Source organism: Rhinolophus sinicus, chromosome 17 (genome assembly GCF_057876585.1).
Source record: "Rhinolophus sinicus isolate RSI-liver-muscle chromosome 17, RSI-T2T, whole genome shotgun sequence".
In the NCBI taxonomy this organism is placed as follows: domain Eukaryota; kingdom Metazoa; phylum Chordata; class Mammalia; order Chiroptera; family Rhinolophidae; genus Rhinolophus; species Rhinolophus sinicus.
Genome location: NC_142517.1, coordinates 148332132 through 148348175, shown reverse-complemented (window position 1 = coordinate 148348175; position 16044 = coordinate 148332132). Strand labels below are relative to the sequence as shown.

The window sequence follows — 16044 nt, the reverse complement described above, 5'->3', positions numbered from 1 at the left end:
CCTGTATACTCTTGCTTTGCCTACTGCCTTACCTCCTACTCTCTCCTCAACACACACCTCGACTCACTGTAATGTGGATTTTCACATCACGTTACACACACCATCACCACCACCACCAAAACAGGCTAATGGCCCACTGTGCTGCTAAATCCAGTGAGCACTTTCCATCTCTCATTTTACTTATCATCTCAGCACACACACAACTGTCTACTCACTTTGGCATCTGGGAAACAACCTTCTGAATTAAGGTATCTTTCTCTCTCTCTCTCTCTCTCTCTCTTTCTCTCTCCCCCTCACCCCCCCATACTCCCCTCTTTTAATCACTCTCTCCTAGTTTCTTCTGGATGTCTCTCTACTGCCCAACATTAAACACTGAGGTTCCTCTTGGGTCTGTCCTAGTAACTCTTTTCAGATCACTAAAAATTCTCTCTCTCTCAAGAATCTCTTCTACCTTCATATTGTCAGGGATCTTTTATGACACACTAATTCCAATTTTGTTGTCCTACTCCAGAACCCAGATATCAAATTAACTACTTGCACCTCCATTTGGATGTCTCACATACATCTCAAAATTGAACTGATGACTTTATCTCATCAAACATTTTTCCCTGTCAGTGTTCCCCATCTCAGTAAAGGTACCATTGTACATCTGACTAGTGCCACTCACTCAAGTCCCATATCTAATCAATCACTGAGTTCTATCAACTCCACCTCCCAAAAACTTCTCACATCTAGTCACCTCATCTTCACTGCCACCTTTGAAATCAATGTATCTTCCCTTTTCCCTACACTAATGTGATATTCTCCTCCAGGTCTTCACACATTTACCATGCTGCCTTCCAAGTCATTCGCTACACTGCAGCTGGAGTAATCGTTTTAAAACCCAAGTAATGTTACTCCCATGTGTAATATCCTCAAGAGCTTCCAATTTAATTTAGGTTAAAGGTAAGTGCCTTTACTCTAGTTTCCAAGATTCTTCACAGTCTTTTAGAATAGACAATACCAAGTGCTGGTGAGGATTTAACACATTGCTGGTGGAAATACAAAGTGATACAGCTATTTTGGAAAACAGTTGGGGTGTTTCTTATAAAGTGAAATATACATGAAGCATACAACCGAGCAATGCCCCCTCTCCCCCACCCGCCAGGTAATTACTCAAGAGAAATGAAAACCTGTGTTAATACAAAACTTTTAGGCACAAGTTTATGGCAGCTTTATTTATAATTGCCAAAAATTAGGAAGATCTCAAATAGCCTTTAACTGGTGAATGACTAAACAAACTTGTCAGATATCTATGCAATGGAGTAATAACAGACAATAAAAAAGAACAAACTACGGACAGATGCAACAACATGAATGAATTTCAAATGCATTATGCTAAGTCATGGCTTGGCAAATTATGGTTTTCCACCCGAATCTGGCTGCCACCTGTCTTAATAAACAAAGTTTTATTCAAACACAGTCACACCCAATCACTCATGTACAGTCTATGACTGCAACAGAATGAGGAGTTGCAACAGAGACTGCATGGCCTGCAAAACTAAAACATGTACGTAATACCTTGGCCCTTTACAGAAAAGTTTGCCAATCCCTGTGCCAAGTGAAAGAAGGTACACTCAGAAGTCTACATATGGCATGATTTCATTTATATGATGTTCTGTAAAAACAAATGTATAGGATCAGAAAACAGATCACTAATTGTCAGGATTTAGGGGGTGGGAGAGGAGAAAACTGACTATAATAGAACTTTTGAGGATGATAGAAATGATCTATATCTTGATTGTGGTGGTAATTACATGACAGTATATACTTATTAAAACTCACAGAACTGATATAGTATAAAGAGTAAATTTTATGACATGTAAATTATACCCCAGATTATACATCAATAAACTTGACTTAAAAAAAATAATAAGTAAATATGTATACAGCCTTAGGTGCCAGGCACTATTATAAAGGTTTTCCTTTTTTCTACTCATTTAATCCTTACAATAACTCCATGAGTTATGTACTGTTAAGAACTCCATTTTACTGCCGTGGGCTACCGTGTGCTGCCATGAGGGGCCCACGACTGGCGATGGACTGCCTCAGCGGGTGGGAGCGGTGGGGGGGGGTGCAAGGTTCCTAACACCAGCATGGGCCAGGGAGCTGTGTCCTACACAACTAGACTGAGAAACAACAGCTTAAACCAGAGTGGGCGGGGGAGGGTGGAAGAAAGGGGAAGAAAAAAAAGAACTCCATTTTATAGAAGTAACTGAGACACAGAAGATAAGTAATTGGACCCTGATTATGGTATATGGTAGCGCTGGGAATTAAACCTACACAGCCTGGCAACAGAGACTTTTACATTGCTATACCATACTGACAACATATAATTTGAGGGGAAAAAAATAAGAAACGGACTAAATAGTTATAATAGGATGAGATATCACTGGTTGCCAAATGCAGAAAGTTTTTTTTCTTGGTATGGTTTTGCTGTGGAGGTTCTGCAGAACAGTCCTTTCAAAACAATTTTTCTTGAAATATATGGCACTATTGAGAGCAATTTATTTAATTCCTGACACTACATTTAAAATAACATTTTATTTTTGTTTATTTTTTTCATAAAAGCTGGAAAGTGTTGCAACTGAGAAGCTAAGCACCAAGTTTATTTTAGAGGCAGTAAACATAGCCCAAGGCCCTACTTCTAATTATGACAAGAGAAAGACTCATATGGCTTCGAGTCACAAAAACACATCTGCACTCTACCTTCCCTAGAATATGTTGACTGAAGGGAAATAAAGAAGAGAAAAGCAGCAGGAATAAAACAGTAGTGGTAAGTAACAGCATGCTCTAAGGAAAGAGACCTTTGTGCTTCAAATCTTCCCAGACCTGCCCTATTCTCACCCTCTTTCTTTCTAAGGCCATTTGATTAAACAGGAATTTGGGACATAGGCTCCATTAAAGGATTGATCCAGAGATTCTGGTAGGAGGCTTGGAAAGGCAAGATGCCCTAAATCACTTGAGAGACCAAAATATGTGTTTGTCCTGAGAAGACACCTAACCCACGATCACTTACTCATCCAATCAGTATGTACTAGGGGCCCTCAAGGATTCTACACACTGGAGGACAAAACAAAAAATAAAAATAAAGAGAAAATTATACTATTGCCTACTAGCTGGATTTAAGATAGAGAAGAGGCTACAAAGAGCGACAGGAAGCACCCCCAAACCAAACTTGAAAGGTTTCCTAAAAACGATAGCTAAATCAGGTCAAAAAAGACTAATAGGCATTAGCTGGGTGACAATACCAGGAAAAGGAGTAGGAATAGCCTGTGCTAAAACCAGCAGACCTACTAGCGAACTGGTCAGCACACTACTTTCTTAAGAACAGGAGCTATCCATTCGATGTTTTAAAACTGCTATACTTCAGATAACAATTAGGAATTTCAACTGAGATAAATCTGCTGAAACTGAACAGCCGTGCTCCCCGGAGGCAGGGCTCGTGCGCTCTTGTTAGGTAGGCCAGGATCACCACTCACTGGCATCACACTTCCTTTTACCAGTCTGGCCCCTGTAGGCAGAAGTTTCCCAACTCTGGCTTGAGGAGGGGACAGGACAAGCCAGGCACTACGGGATTCAGGATCTATTTCCTAATTCAGCCATTGATGCCAGAAGGAGAGCGCAAGACACAAAGCAAACTGCCTTTGCCTAGCACAGTTCTAACCACAGCTCCCCAATAAAAAATTCTTATTTTGATAGAACAAGGAGAATATCTGACACTTAATATTATTTTAACGTGTTTTTTCTGATTATATTTAATTATGATGGGCTATGGGGAAGTAGAATTTTTTAATTAACTTGTGAGCAAATTTTCATCTATGTTTTAAAAAGATAAAATTCCTCCAGCATTCTGATTGCAAACATACAGCTTTTGTCAAGAGAGCGGCACACTGAACACCGACATAGAATTGAACGCCAAGTTCATAATCTTTGAGAGTTTACATCCAGAGAACAGAACAGGATTCAGAATGAGATCAGTTTTACTATGTCTCTGCACCATTAGACTTGCAAATTAAAAGAAAAAAAAGAAAAAAACCTAGACATTTGCAACTTCGGGTGAGACCGAAAACAAGATCTAATAATTAGTGTCTATTTCTGAAAGAAGTGCATATTTAAAGACCACAGGCAATTAACAACCACGTTGTCCTGTAATCATGTAGAGTAATAATTGGAGTAGAAAGTAGGGTTTCATGCAAATCACTTCAGACTGCAACTATCATTCTCATTCTCTCCCATATTATATGATTCAATCAATTGATAATGGAACCGTTAGATTTAGGGGAAATTGCTTCATGTTTTGTTCTCACTGAAATAGAATATGTTTGTATGTTCCTGGAAGAAAAATGCAACAAGCATCCTTTACAGTGAATCTTAAGATGTTTTAATGGCCTTCACCTCCTGAATCACTTTGTGATTCTAAACAGTGATGGTTTTTCTTATACTTACATGACAGAAAGCAACATTTCGCAACATAAACATACTCAGTGAGGGGTTCATGATTACTCTGCAGGAAGAGATGCAAATGGGTAGACTGTTGCCTCTACTGGGGACCAGACAAGAGAAAACAAAGAGTCCTTCCTTTTGGAGTGGCTGAGAATGGATCTCTAGTTCACCTCGAGGGTGCTATCCAGCCTTTAAGTGGCTGGGATTCGTTTGAGAAATCACAGAGAAACTCTTTTAATGGCAATCATAATTATCATTATAAAACTTTTTATAGCTGAAAAATAGGGAAAACTTTGGCTCTGTGTAAATCTTCAAAGAAATTCAAATCATACTAGGCTATATGATCGGCGGTTTCAGGGATGTTTTATCGGTTTTCAGATACATAGTTTAAAAACATAGAATATGTGTTTGGAAGGGTCTAAATTTGATATTGCTTTTCAATTCCAATAGTGTGCTGAGCAGTAGAGAATCTGGAGAGGAAGCCTGAGATCAGGGAGGACAGAGAGGGAAGAAGATGCAGAACTATCACCTACCTGGCCTCTGCTGGACCACACACGCTAACATGTTAGCTCCTGTAGGTCTCACAATTACCACAGATGGGAGGCATCTTTTGACCACTGAAGAAACTGAGTTTTGTTATTTCTCGGGCAAATAATTGAGAGAATCAGAATTTGATCCCCAGGTTGACTCCAAATCACGTGTCCTCAGCTCTGCTGTCATCTTTGCCTTTTATGTGTGGGTTACCTGGGCCCAGGGATCCACCAGCCTCCTGGTACCAGCAATGCAGGGAGTTGTTGATGGCAGCAGTGTAATCAGAAGTCCTAGGGAACCTGCCTAACTGTAGCTCGCCACATTGGACAGTCAAGGTGACGCCCAGGGTTCCACAACACAGCACTTTTCCTTAGACACCTCCCTAATGCATACATCTGGAAATGGCTACAGAACTAAAAGAAGGTTCACTCGTCCCCCATTCCTCTCAGGTGAATAAAATATTGACCCAATGAGCCAAATGACCACTTCCAAGCTTTGCAATCCAGATGGCCCTGGGCTACATTATTTTAGGCTCAAATTTGTGATGCACACTTTCCATTTCTCTGTGCATTATTTTATCAAATATCTATTTGATATTTGATATATATATATATATTTATAACTTTTCTTTGTATTCACAAGCGTATAACTAGATCTCAGATCTTCTTTGTTGAAAAATCACAAAGGGCAAACTAAGGCAAGTAAAATTAACACTGCCTAACTTATCTAAAGCATCTATTTTCTTAATTTGCAAAACTTTACCTAGAGGAACTCTAACTAGCATAACACAATTTAACCACTAAGCAGGAAGATGGGGAGAGGGAAGCTAAAGGACTCTCCCCAAAGCACTTAGAGAAAGTTTCCTCAGTCCCACAACAAGTTTCTTAAGGAGGCCTTAAAATGAATAAATAGTTGAAAATGAAATGCAAAGTCAAATCAAAATGAATGTCAATGTTGCTCAGTTAGCAACAGCCTAGAAGCTCACCAGCTGTCAACGCTAATCATAGCTCAGCCGTTGACTCACTGTGTGACCTATAGCAGTACAGTTAACCTCGCTGATTTTGTATGCCAGCAGTAAAATAGCATCACAAGCTCCTCGAAGGCCTGATGTGAGTTAGAACTCAAAGATATTGCCATGGCCCCACTTTGGGAGCTAAGTGTTAAATAAAAACCAAAATTATAAGGAAGATGATAGGATGCTCTTCAAAGAACATTTCCAGCTCTGTCTGCATAATTTTAGTGCTTTAATGAAACATGCCTCTGAAGAAACAGTTAACCATATAGAGTAGTTAAGAATAGTTTCAACTGGCCTTATCGAAAAGACAGTGTATTCTGAATCTTCATCAAGCTTTAGCTATCAGACAGCCTGAACATATTTAGTTGTGTTTCTAGGAGAAAAACAGTTCTTCCAGGAATCTACACAAAGGTTTCTAGACAAGAGAAGCAAATGAATAAGAGTCTTTGGCATAAACTTACAATAAAACTCTCATCAAAAGAAATATAGCTCATTTGTCAACTACATTAGAAACTAAAGTCAGGACACAGATGTAAGAGCTGGATGCTTAACAAAACTTTTTCTCTTGAGACTTCTGGAGATCCCTACTGGATCACAATGCCTTGCCTCCCTTACAGTTGGCTAGAAATAAGCCAGTGGATCAAAAAACCCTATAATGTGGCAGAGCCACTAGAATAAAGGGATATAGGTTCCTGAATAATTGCAAGAAACAAGTCCCCAACTTATCCACATTGAACTGTAATGTGAGCAAGAAATAAACCTTCATTGTGATAAGCCACGAGGTTTGGGAGTTGTTTATTACACCGAGTAGCTTACTCCCTTAATGCACAAATAAGAGACATGTTTAGCACTACAACCAAAGAACAAGATGCCTACTTTGTATGTATTTCATACACGGTTCAGAACCTTTCTCTAATAGGTGGGGCCCTATCATTTATGGAAAAATAAACCCATAGAGATAAAGCTCCAAAAGGACAGATCATCACATGCAAGCCCCACCAAACCATGGTGCGCAGATATTTCTACCTTTGTATTTCACAGAATGCTGATGCTCATGGCTCTATAAGCAGGCAGGTGGAACCAAGAACCCTATTACTCAACCACTAGTCCCTTCTCCTCCTACATACACATTCTTCATATGGTAGCTAACAATATAGTTTCCGCCTAAACGTTAAAATCAACAAAAATGGAGACTATTTAAGAACAGGTGCTGTTACAGCACTTTGTAAGATTTTTTTTTTAAGAGAAAGGCTGTTTATGAACCTATGAAAAATGCCTCTGGAGATGGAAGCTTATTTACTCAGAGAGAATAAACAAGTCTGGTAGCCTGAATTGACTCATGAAGTTAAAAGCAATCTGCTAAGCATAAAGCAAATGTGTCACGTGATCATTTCAGCTACATCACTGCTCAGGAAGAGTTATACTAATTTCAACCCACTTTACGCTTTAGCTTAGGAACCAGGTTACATTCTTAAAGATATTATTAAATGTGTTAAAAATATATATAGTTATATTCAATCAAAGATACTACTGAAGAGTGATGCTTAGGTGGTATTTTTATCATTTACATTTTCTTAATTGACTTCATGTCCTAGATGCTATGCTTAGGATTTTATGTATATATTTTTTAATGTTTTAAAGGCTGCATTTTTTTTAGATCAGTTTTAGGTTTGCAACAAAATTGAGAGAAAAATCCAGAAATGTCCCATATAACTCTTGCCCTCAAACCTGCACAGCCTCCCCCACTATCAACATCACTCACCAGAATGGCACATTTTTCACCGAGGATGAACCGACACTGACACATAATCACCCGAAGTCGATCGTTTACTTAAAGGTTCACTCTTGGTGCTGTACATTCCATGGTTTTAGACAAATATACTAATAACACATATTCATCATTAAGATATCATACACAGTAGCTTCATTGCCCTAAAAATCCTCTGTGTTCCACCTATTCATTTCCCCCCACAAACCCATGGCAACCACTGATCTTTTCACTGTCTCCATAGTTTTGCCTTTTCTAGAATGCCATATAGTTATAATCCTACAGGATACAGACTTTTTATATAGGCTTCTTTCACTCAGTAATATGCATTTAAGTTTCCTCCATGCCTTTTCACAGCTGGATAACTATGTCTTTTAATGCTGAATAATATTCCATTGTCTGGATGTGCCATAGTTTACCATGTTTCCCCAAAAACAAGACCTAGCCAGATAATCAGCTCTAATGTGTCTTTTGGAGCAAAAATTAATATAAGACCCGGTATTTTACATTATATTATATTATATTAATTATATTATATTATATTAATTATATTATATTATATTGACCCGGCCTTATATTATAGTAAAATAAGACTGGGTCTTATATTAATTTTTGCTCTAAAAGACACATTAGAGCTGATTGCCCGGCTAGATCTCATTTTCGGGGAAACACAGTACTTATCCATTCACCAACTGAAGGACTGTTTGATTGCTTACCAGTTTTGGCAATTATGAAGAAAGCTGCTATAAACATCTGTGTGAAGGTTTTTGTGTGGACATAAATTTTCAGCTCCTTTGGGTAAAAAATATTAATGAGCATGATTACCAGATCATATGGTAAGAGTATGTTTCGTTTTGTAAGAAACCTCCACACTGTCTTCCAAAGTAGTTGTACCATTGCATTCCCGTCAGCAATGAATGAAAGTCCCTGTTGCTCCACCTCCTGGCCAGCATTTGGTGTTGTGCTTATGATTTTGGTTTCTCTTCAATCGATATTCATCCGAACTTCAAGTTTCTCTAACATCTACCAGTTTCTCTGTCCAGATGTTAATAAAAGCAACATTATGTCAACCAAAAAGCTCAGCTATTTAAAAAAATCTGTTATACCTTATTATATCTAACAGGCTAGGTCTATTTTAAATTTTCATGTCCTGTCTCACAGGAAGAGAAAGAAGTACAATAGATATTAACGACCTGCTACATGCCAGGTACTATGATCACTGGCTTCTATAAACTGACTTAGTTACTGCTAAGCAATTAAGGGGGGGAAAAATTGGGAGTAAAGTAACACTGTCTTCACCTTATGAAGAAACTACAATTCTAAAAATTTTCATAACCTGTGCACAATAGTAAGCTCACCAAAACCTGGCCACATTTGTATAAAAGCTAAACTTATACTACCTTTGCTGTTAGTAGCATCAAAACACATTCAGAAAGTAAAATATCTTTTCATCTGGGTATCCATTAAAATAAACCCCAAAGTAGATCTTACTTTGACTGATATGATCGTTCTGTTTTTTGTTGCTTTGTCAATCTTTTTAATTTCGAGTCATTGGTACTACCAATCAAAAGGCCCTGGCTTATTAGATTCTAATACAAATAATGTATTGAGAGGGAGAGACCGAAACTAAAACAATGTTCTCAAAATTCCTATGGATTTCAATTATGCATCAAGTTGCCTCATTAGCATAAGTATTTTTCTTCATCAGTTTTGATGTTAACAACAAAGATAATATAAGTTTAGCTTAATTCAACTCACCTACACATCACCACTATCATTTTTTTCATGTTCCCACAAAGTGAACTATATTAATTAATACATAAAGCAAAGTGAATTTAGTAAGCCCTCAAAGTGTAGTGAATCGCTGTCTCACAAAGTGAGAGACTATTTTGCAAAACACAAAGATCCTGTCATTAACAACTATTACTACATCATTGACTTTGAGAAAAAGTAAGTTTAATTGCATTCTACTTCAAGCTGAAATGATATATAAAAATTCTAATTTTCCAAAAAAAGTTAGAGCTTTTTTAAGTAGTTTTAAAAAATATTTCACTATAGATTCCAATAAATACCAGTGTACTATATGTTAATTAATTAATCAAAGACTATAGCAAATAACTTTTTAGGAACATGTCAACTATATAAATCAAGTCTGCCATAACTCATATAAGCCTAAATAGAAAAAGAAAAGAAACAGGGGGAACTTCAAGAGATTTATTACTTACAACAGCAAAAGAATTGAAGTCAATAACTGGAGTTGTCCACCTTGTTATTAGCTCATCTTCAGAACAGGAAGTAAGGAGAAGAGAAAACAGAAGGGTGTTTGTATAGCTGTTTTCTAGCCATTCTCCCACAAGTTTAGATAAAGGACATACCATTTGCTACTAACCTCAAAGTCTTAACAAGGTGTCCCTGAACACAAGAATCTCCAGTGACAAGAGCAACTTTCTTGCTAACTACACTATATATTCATATCACTAGGAATCTAATAATAGCTAATACTTTTGTAAGCTTACTATGTTCCAAGAACTCTTCCAGGCTTTACTGCTCTTCAATAATCCTATGAGGGAAGTACAGGGGGCCCTCCACTACGTCATTTTGTAATAATGTTGATGAGATGCCACAGAACTTAACTCTTTTTTAATTTATTAGGGTGACATTGATTAATAAGACTATGTACGTTTCAAGCATACAATTCTATAATACATCATCTGTATACTGCACTGCATGCTCATCACCCAACATCTGGTCTCCTGTCACCATATATTTGACCCCTTTACCCTCTTCATCCTCCCTTACCCCGTTTCTCCTCTGGTAACTCACACACTGTTGTCTGTCTATGAGTTTGTTTTGTTTCTTCGATTGTTGCTTTCTGTTTTATATATGAGTGAAATTACATGGTTGTTGTCCTTTTCCAGCTGACTTATTTTGCTTAGTATGATATTCTCAAGACCTATCTATCCATAGGAATTTAACTCTTGTTTATATTAATTAGTTTATGATAAAATTAGTTTCCTTATACGCCATTTTGCTTACAGTCACAGAGCCTATGAAAGTCGTTAAGTAAGGACTTACTGTACCACTCTTCTCCCCATTTTACAGACGAGGGTGGAGGGAATGAAGCTCAGAGAATGTAAGAAATTTGTCCACCGTCATTTAGCTCTTAAGAAGTAGAGCTATGTGTTGGATGCAGGCAGCCTGTAAAGACTGCTCCAAAGATCATGCTCAGGTCCTTTCTGGTACGTAGCTCAGGAATAAAACATCAATGAGAATGTCTCAATTCCTTGATTCTAATAATACCTCTCCTCACACTGAAAACACACCTTAAGTTCCATACTCTGAAGCCCATTCTCTGCCTATGTGTGGTGCAAAAGAAAAAGAAAAAAAGATTTTCACATCCGGGCTTTGAGTGAGCTCTGAGTGGTTCTGAGGCTCCATTCAAAGTTGGTTCACAAAGCCCACTACACCTTCACAGTGGGTAACGGAAGGAACAAACCTAGCATGTTACGTGAGAGGGCCTACCCTCAGACCTAAATAGATCTTTGTTACATCAACCATACCACTAGGGTTAAAAAGAAACCCACACTATCACACCAACGTTTCCAGTTAGGACCTAGAAGGTATGAAATAAATGTTTCAAAAAATGCCCTTGATCTATTCTGAAAAGACAAAAGCCTGAGGTAGCACTCAGTGAAGTCTGCACTCTCTCCCTAGTTTTGCTTCCATTCTCTCCCCGTCCACCCCCATTCTTTCCACCCACCTGAGGAACCCTCAATGCAGCCTACTCTCTCTGCTTCTGCCTCTCACTACATTTTACTGGCTTAAAATAACCAAGGCCCTCTCTCCTAATTTAAACTCCCCTCTTCATCTACTCCATTTTCCTACCAGCTTGGAATTAGAAAAGGAGCGTCTCCATGAAGTGACACTTTCCTTTCTCTAGGTATTAGGGAATCACTAGAAGATCATCCTGTCCTAAGAGGAAGACTGGATGTCTTCTAAGTCCCTTCCCAATAAAAGTTTAATATTAAACAGACCTATACTAGATAGGAAGTGTCAAATACCTTGCTCTTGAATCTGCACACCATTGCAGAGGTGTTTTCTTGCTACATCCCTGGTGGGACCCTAGCTACATCCCTGCTAGGATATGTATAACTCACTGCTCACCCTCCACTTCCTTAGCATATGGCAGGCTTGGGGAGAGGAAAAATCAAGAAGCCTTTGTGGAAACTTAGTCACCTACTTGTGGTTGAAGAAATAAAAGAGGGGAAATGAAATGAACAGGAAGCCTCTCCAAGACCACTCAAAACAGCCCTACATGTGTAACTGAGGGGGACCTGGAATGAGGCTACACTGTGGCCACAAACCTCCTTCCCTGCCAGTGGACACCATCAAAAGTTAACGAACAGCCCTCTCCTTTCCCCATCTTCTTCCTCACTGGAATTGAAGATTTACGTTGCCTAGCTCCTAAAGAAAATACTACTACTACTAATAATAATAATAATAATCTCTCCTTAGACCATGATCTCCATCCCTTCTAAATCTGACTTTATCTCAATGTATACACATTTTAAGAAAGGAAAACTGTATTAAAATTGCAGTACTCAATATATACCGAGAACAAAAGGTGAATATAAGTCACACTTGACTTCTGCAATTACAAGAGGTACTCAACGTGGTTACCATCAGCGTCTAGACACTTGTGATTACGGCAAACTACTGCTTGAGCAACGTTGACCAAAGTGTCCACTTGTATACATTCTTTGGCACCCCCGTTTTGTGTGTGTGTGTGTCTGCGCACACACACACACACACACACACACACACACACACACACACAGACTTCACTTGGTCAACAGTGGCTGCTATTCACCATTGAAAACATAATATAAATGTTAATAATATGCTTGTATGAAGAAAAGCCACATGTAAAGTGAGACAAAAAACTCACTGCTATCACCTTTGACCCTCAACCTGCCCCCAGAAAGGCCAGCATTTCCACAAATGTCTCTCTTTCCTTACCTATTCAAGCAACTGGGTAAAAGGTAAGTGAACCACATCTTATTCAATTTCCTTGTGTTTTATGTATCATTAATCAGAAGAGTGTACATAATAGTTTTCCTTCCATAATAGTTTTCCTTCCATCCTTTTCCTAGCAAATGCAAGCTAATTTAACTATAGAACTTATTTTAAAGGTTTTTGTGAGATGATCTGGCACCTAAACACTTACAGCACTATCCCATCACCAAACATGCTTTAACAATTGATCAACTTTTTTTTTCTTTTTTTTTTGGTAAAGGAAGGTGCAGCGCACAGTGGCCCATGCAGGGATGGAACTAGCAACCTTGGTGTTATTAGTACCACGCTCTAACCAACTGAGCTAACTGGCCACCCTAACAATTGATCAACTTTTAAAATCAACCCATTTGTATTTAGAATACAACCCTTAACTGTGTTTTCGGAAGGAAGCTTTGTACTGTGAATATCAAATGAGCAAAAGCTAGGGGCCAGGGGAGACGGAGCTGCGGGTATGGGAACACCAGCAAAATGTGCCTGAACTTAAAATGCAGAGACGGCTTTCGTGTATATCAGCATCTTGGGCTTTCAACACCAATTTCTTCTTAAAGGAGGCGAGTTCATCAGTTGGAATCACCTTAGAAAATGAAAAAATATAAAAATACAAGCCAGTACTTTAAGCATTGCTATGTGAAAATATGGAGCATGACTAGTCACATTTAAGGCCACACTTCTACAAAATGTAGCCAAATAATGGGTGTCAAGGAGCAGATTTTTCTTCACTACAGAAGTCAGGAAAATGCTCCCCCCCCCTACACACACACACACACACACACACACACACACACACACACCCGAATGGTTCTGATTGGCAGATTTTTTTCTGAGAGAGGACAGCTGAGGCCTGTGGTCCTTTTATGTCAATGGCTCAAAAGAGTTGGTTTCCTCCCCCTAATCCTCACCATGCCCCCCTCTCTTTTTTCCCCAATCCCGATGGCTATATCTCAAACTGTTACCCAAAACATGATCATGGCAGTGGCTTAAAGGGACAGGAATCACCACAAAAGAATATACACACTTAGAGGTATATCTTACGCAATTCAGTGATTGAATATGCCTATGGTGATTTTTCTCAAAAACACTTGTCAGCTTAAAATTATAAACGACTCAAACTGCTGGTATCTGTTTCATTTTGGTTATTATGGTGGTCAGGATATCTAACACTGGAAGGAAAATAATGACACAATGACCCAGAAATCAGACCCTGTTTGCCTTGGTTTTACTAAGTAAAATTTGTCCCTAACTGGATTGACTGGAGGCAGTATTAACCATTTATTCTATTTATTCTATTCTTTGAGATTAAAGAGAAAAGGAAAAAAAGCCAGTATTACCCAGGTACAAAGTTAAGTTATAAACTCTGAGGTAGAACATGCTTACTGTGGTTAACAGTCATAAACCATGTACAAATTTAGCAACAACTCTTCATACTAGATGTTGTGACCTTTGGCATTTTCCAGTATCGTTTCAGATAGCACTGGTCAAAGATGGAAGGAGTAATCTAATCCATTAAGGCCCAAGTCCCAAACAGAACTGCACTCTGAAATAGCCTCAACAGAAGTAACGTCTTTTCACATTCACTTTTAAGGAATCCATGCAACATTTTAAAAGAAAGAGTATATCAAGCATGATCAATGGGTAAGGATGAGTTTCAATAACAAGTTAGTCAATTAGTAAGACCCACAACATACGCGTACATATCTGAGGAAACACTAAGGATAATGTGCTCACAGTTAAGAATGAAAGACAGTCACAACCTGTTCAATATCGTCCATCTTCCGGAGGAAGAGCTACTGAAAATGAGCTACTTGAAACAAAACAAAACAAAAAACCGTAAGTCAGCAAATTGATTCTTCCTAGCATGTGTTTTTAAAGTGGTATTTCCCATTCAGGACTCCAAGCAAGTGGCTGGCTCCACTGCCTTGTAGCACAAAGAAACCAAAACAACCAGTGCAAGACAACCATGGCTTAAAGGTTTTCACAAAAATGTAGAAAATTAGTAGTTCATAGATAGCCCAGCGACAAACAGCTTCCCAAATTCCTTCACCTCCATCTTTTCATGGGGAATGCACCACCACCCAGCTGGTATCACAAAATGCCCTAAAGACATAGAGGACTAATACTAACCTGAGGTGGCTACCAGCATTTCAAGCCTGAAAAGAACAAAACCTTATTCACCAAAGTTATTTCCTGACATTAATTTGAACTATGGGAAGGCACAGTTGTAGTGTAAAGGAGAAAAAATAAACTGAATATTTTAAATTATTTGGAAACTTCATACCAATCTCATTTTCATGGCTTTCCCCCTTAAAAATTTTACCAAATACAAAGCAACACTACATAAGTAACTAAACCTTTAAGAAATAAAACCAAGATTCAAAGTCAGGCCTTTTACATAGGCTCTTTCTTTTCCATTTCCTTTCTCAGCTGCCTGCCTTCTAATAAGACAAACTTTTGGCAGGAACATAAAAGGTGTCCAGACATTTGGATGAATTAGACAAGAAAAGTCTAAATGAACAAACCCTGGCACTCGGAAATGAAGCAGTCTTTTCAAACCAAAGAGCCAAAACAGAGGCTAAATTATATAATGCTTTCTGATAAAGGAGCTTACTTTTAAAAAATGAGATACACACAGTTCTCAAGGATCACTAAGGCAATATTCTAAATTAGTGTCTTTCAGGTCCAGCCTAGACACTAATTTCTAAATAAAAGCATTAGAATACACACACCCCATACACAGTTCTTTAACAGATTTCAGTTTCATATTATAATCAACACATGTACCATTACTTACTTGCTTCCTTCTGTAATGAGCAAACTGAGAGAGGCCTAGAACAGTTGCAAGTGCACCTCCTCCAGCAAGAATAGTCCCTTTCACTGCCTTTTTAAATGCCATGTCTTAGCCTACAAAGAAAAGAAAAAAAAAAAACGGAAACAAAAAAGTTAATTGGGATTTTTATTGCATAACCGTTCCAATAATTTAAAAAAGACTGTAGGTTATGAAAACTATGTTAAACTAGAAAAGAACACAAAATAAGGAAGTTACAAACATGCCAATTTGGATATCACAATCGAAAAACAAGACACACACAAAAATCTAGATATGTAACTGACTATATAAAAGTTACCTTCCAAGAGGAATTGAAGAAAGAAAAGCAAATTAAGGGACAACTGA

The 16044-nt window shown here is 38.2% G+C and overlaps 1 protein-coding gene across 4 annotated transcripts in view; it reads right to left on the bottom strand.

Annotated features, from left to right (window-relative positions):
* GPD2 (glycerol-3-phosphate dehydrogenase 2) overlaps window positions 1–16044 on the bottom strand; it is a 134667-nt gene that overhangs the window by 87245 nt on the left and 31378 nt on the right. For all 4 annotated transcript variants that reach the window (XM_019727175.3, XM_019727174.3, XM_074336576.2 and 1 more), the window contains exon 2: window positions 15664–15773. In XM_019727175.3, the coding sequence (XP_019582734.2) occupies window positions 15664–15765 (102 nt within the window). In that variant the 5' untranslated portion in view covers window positions 15766–15773. The remainder of the gene's footprint in view (window positions 1–15663; window positions 15774–16044) is intronic.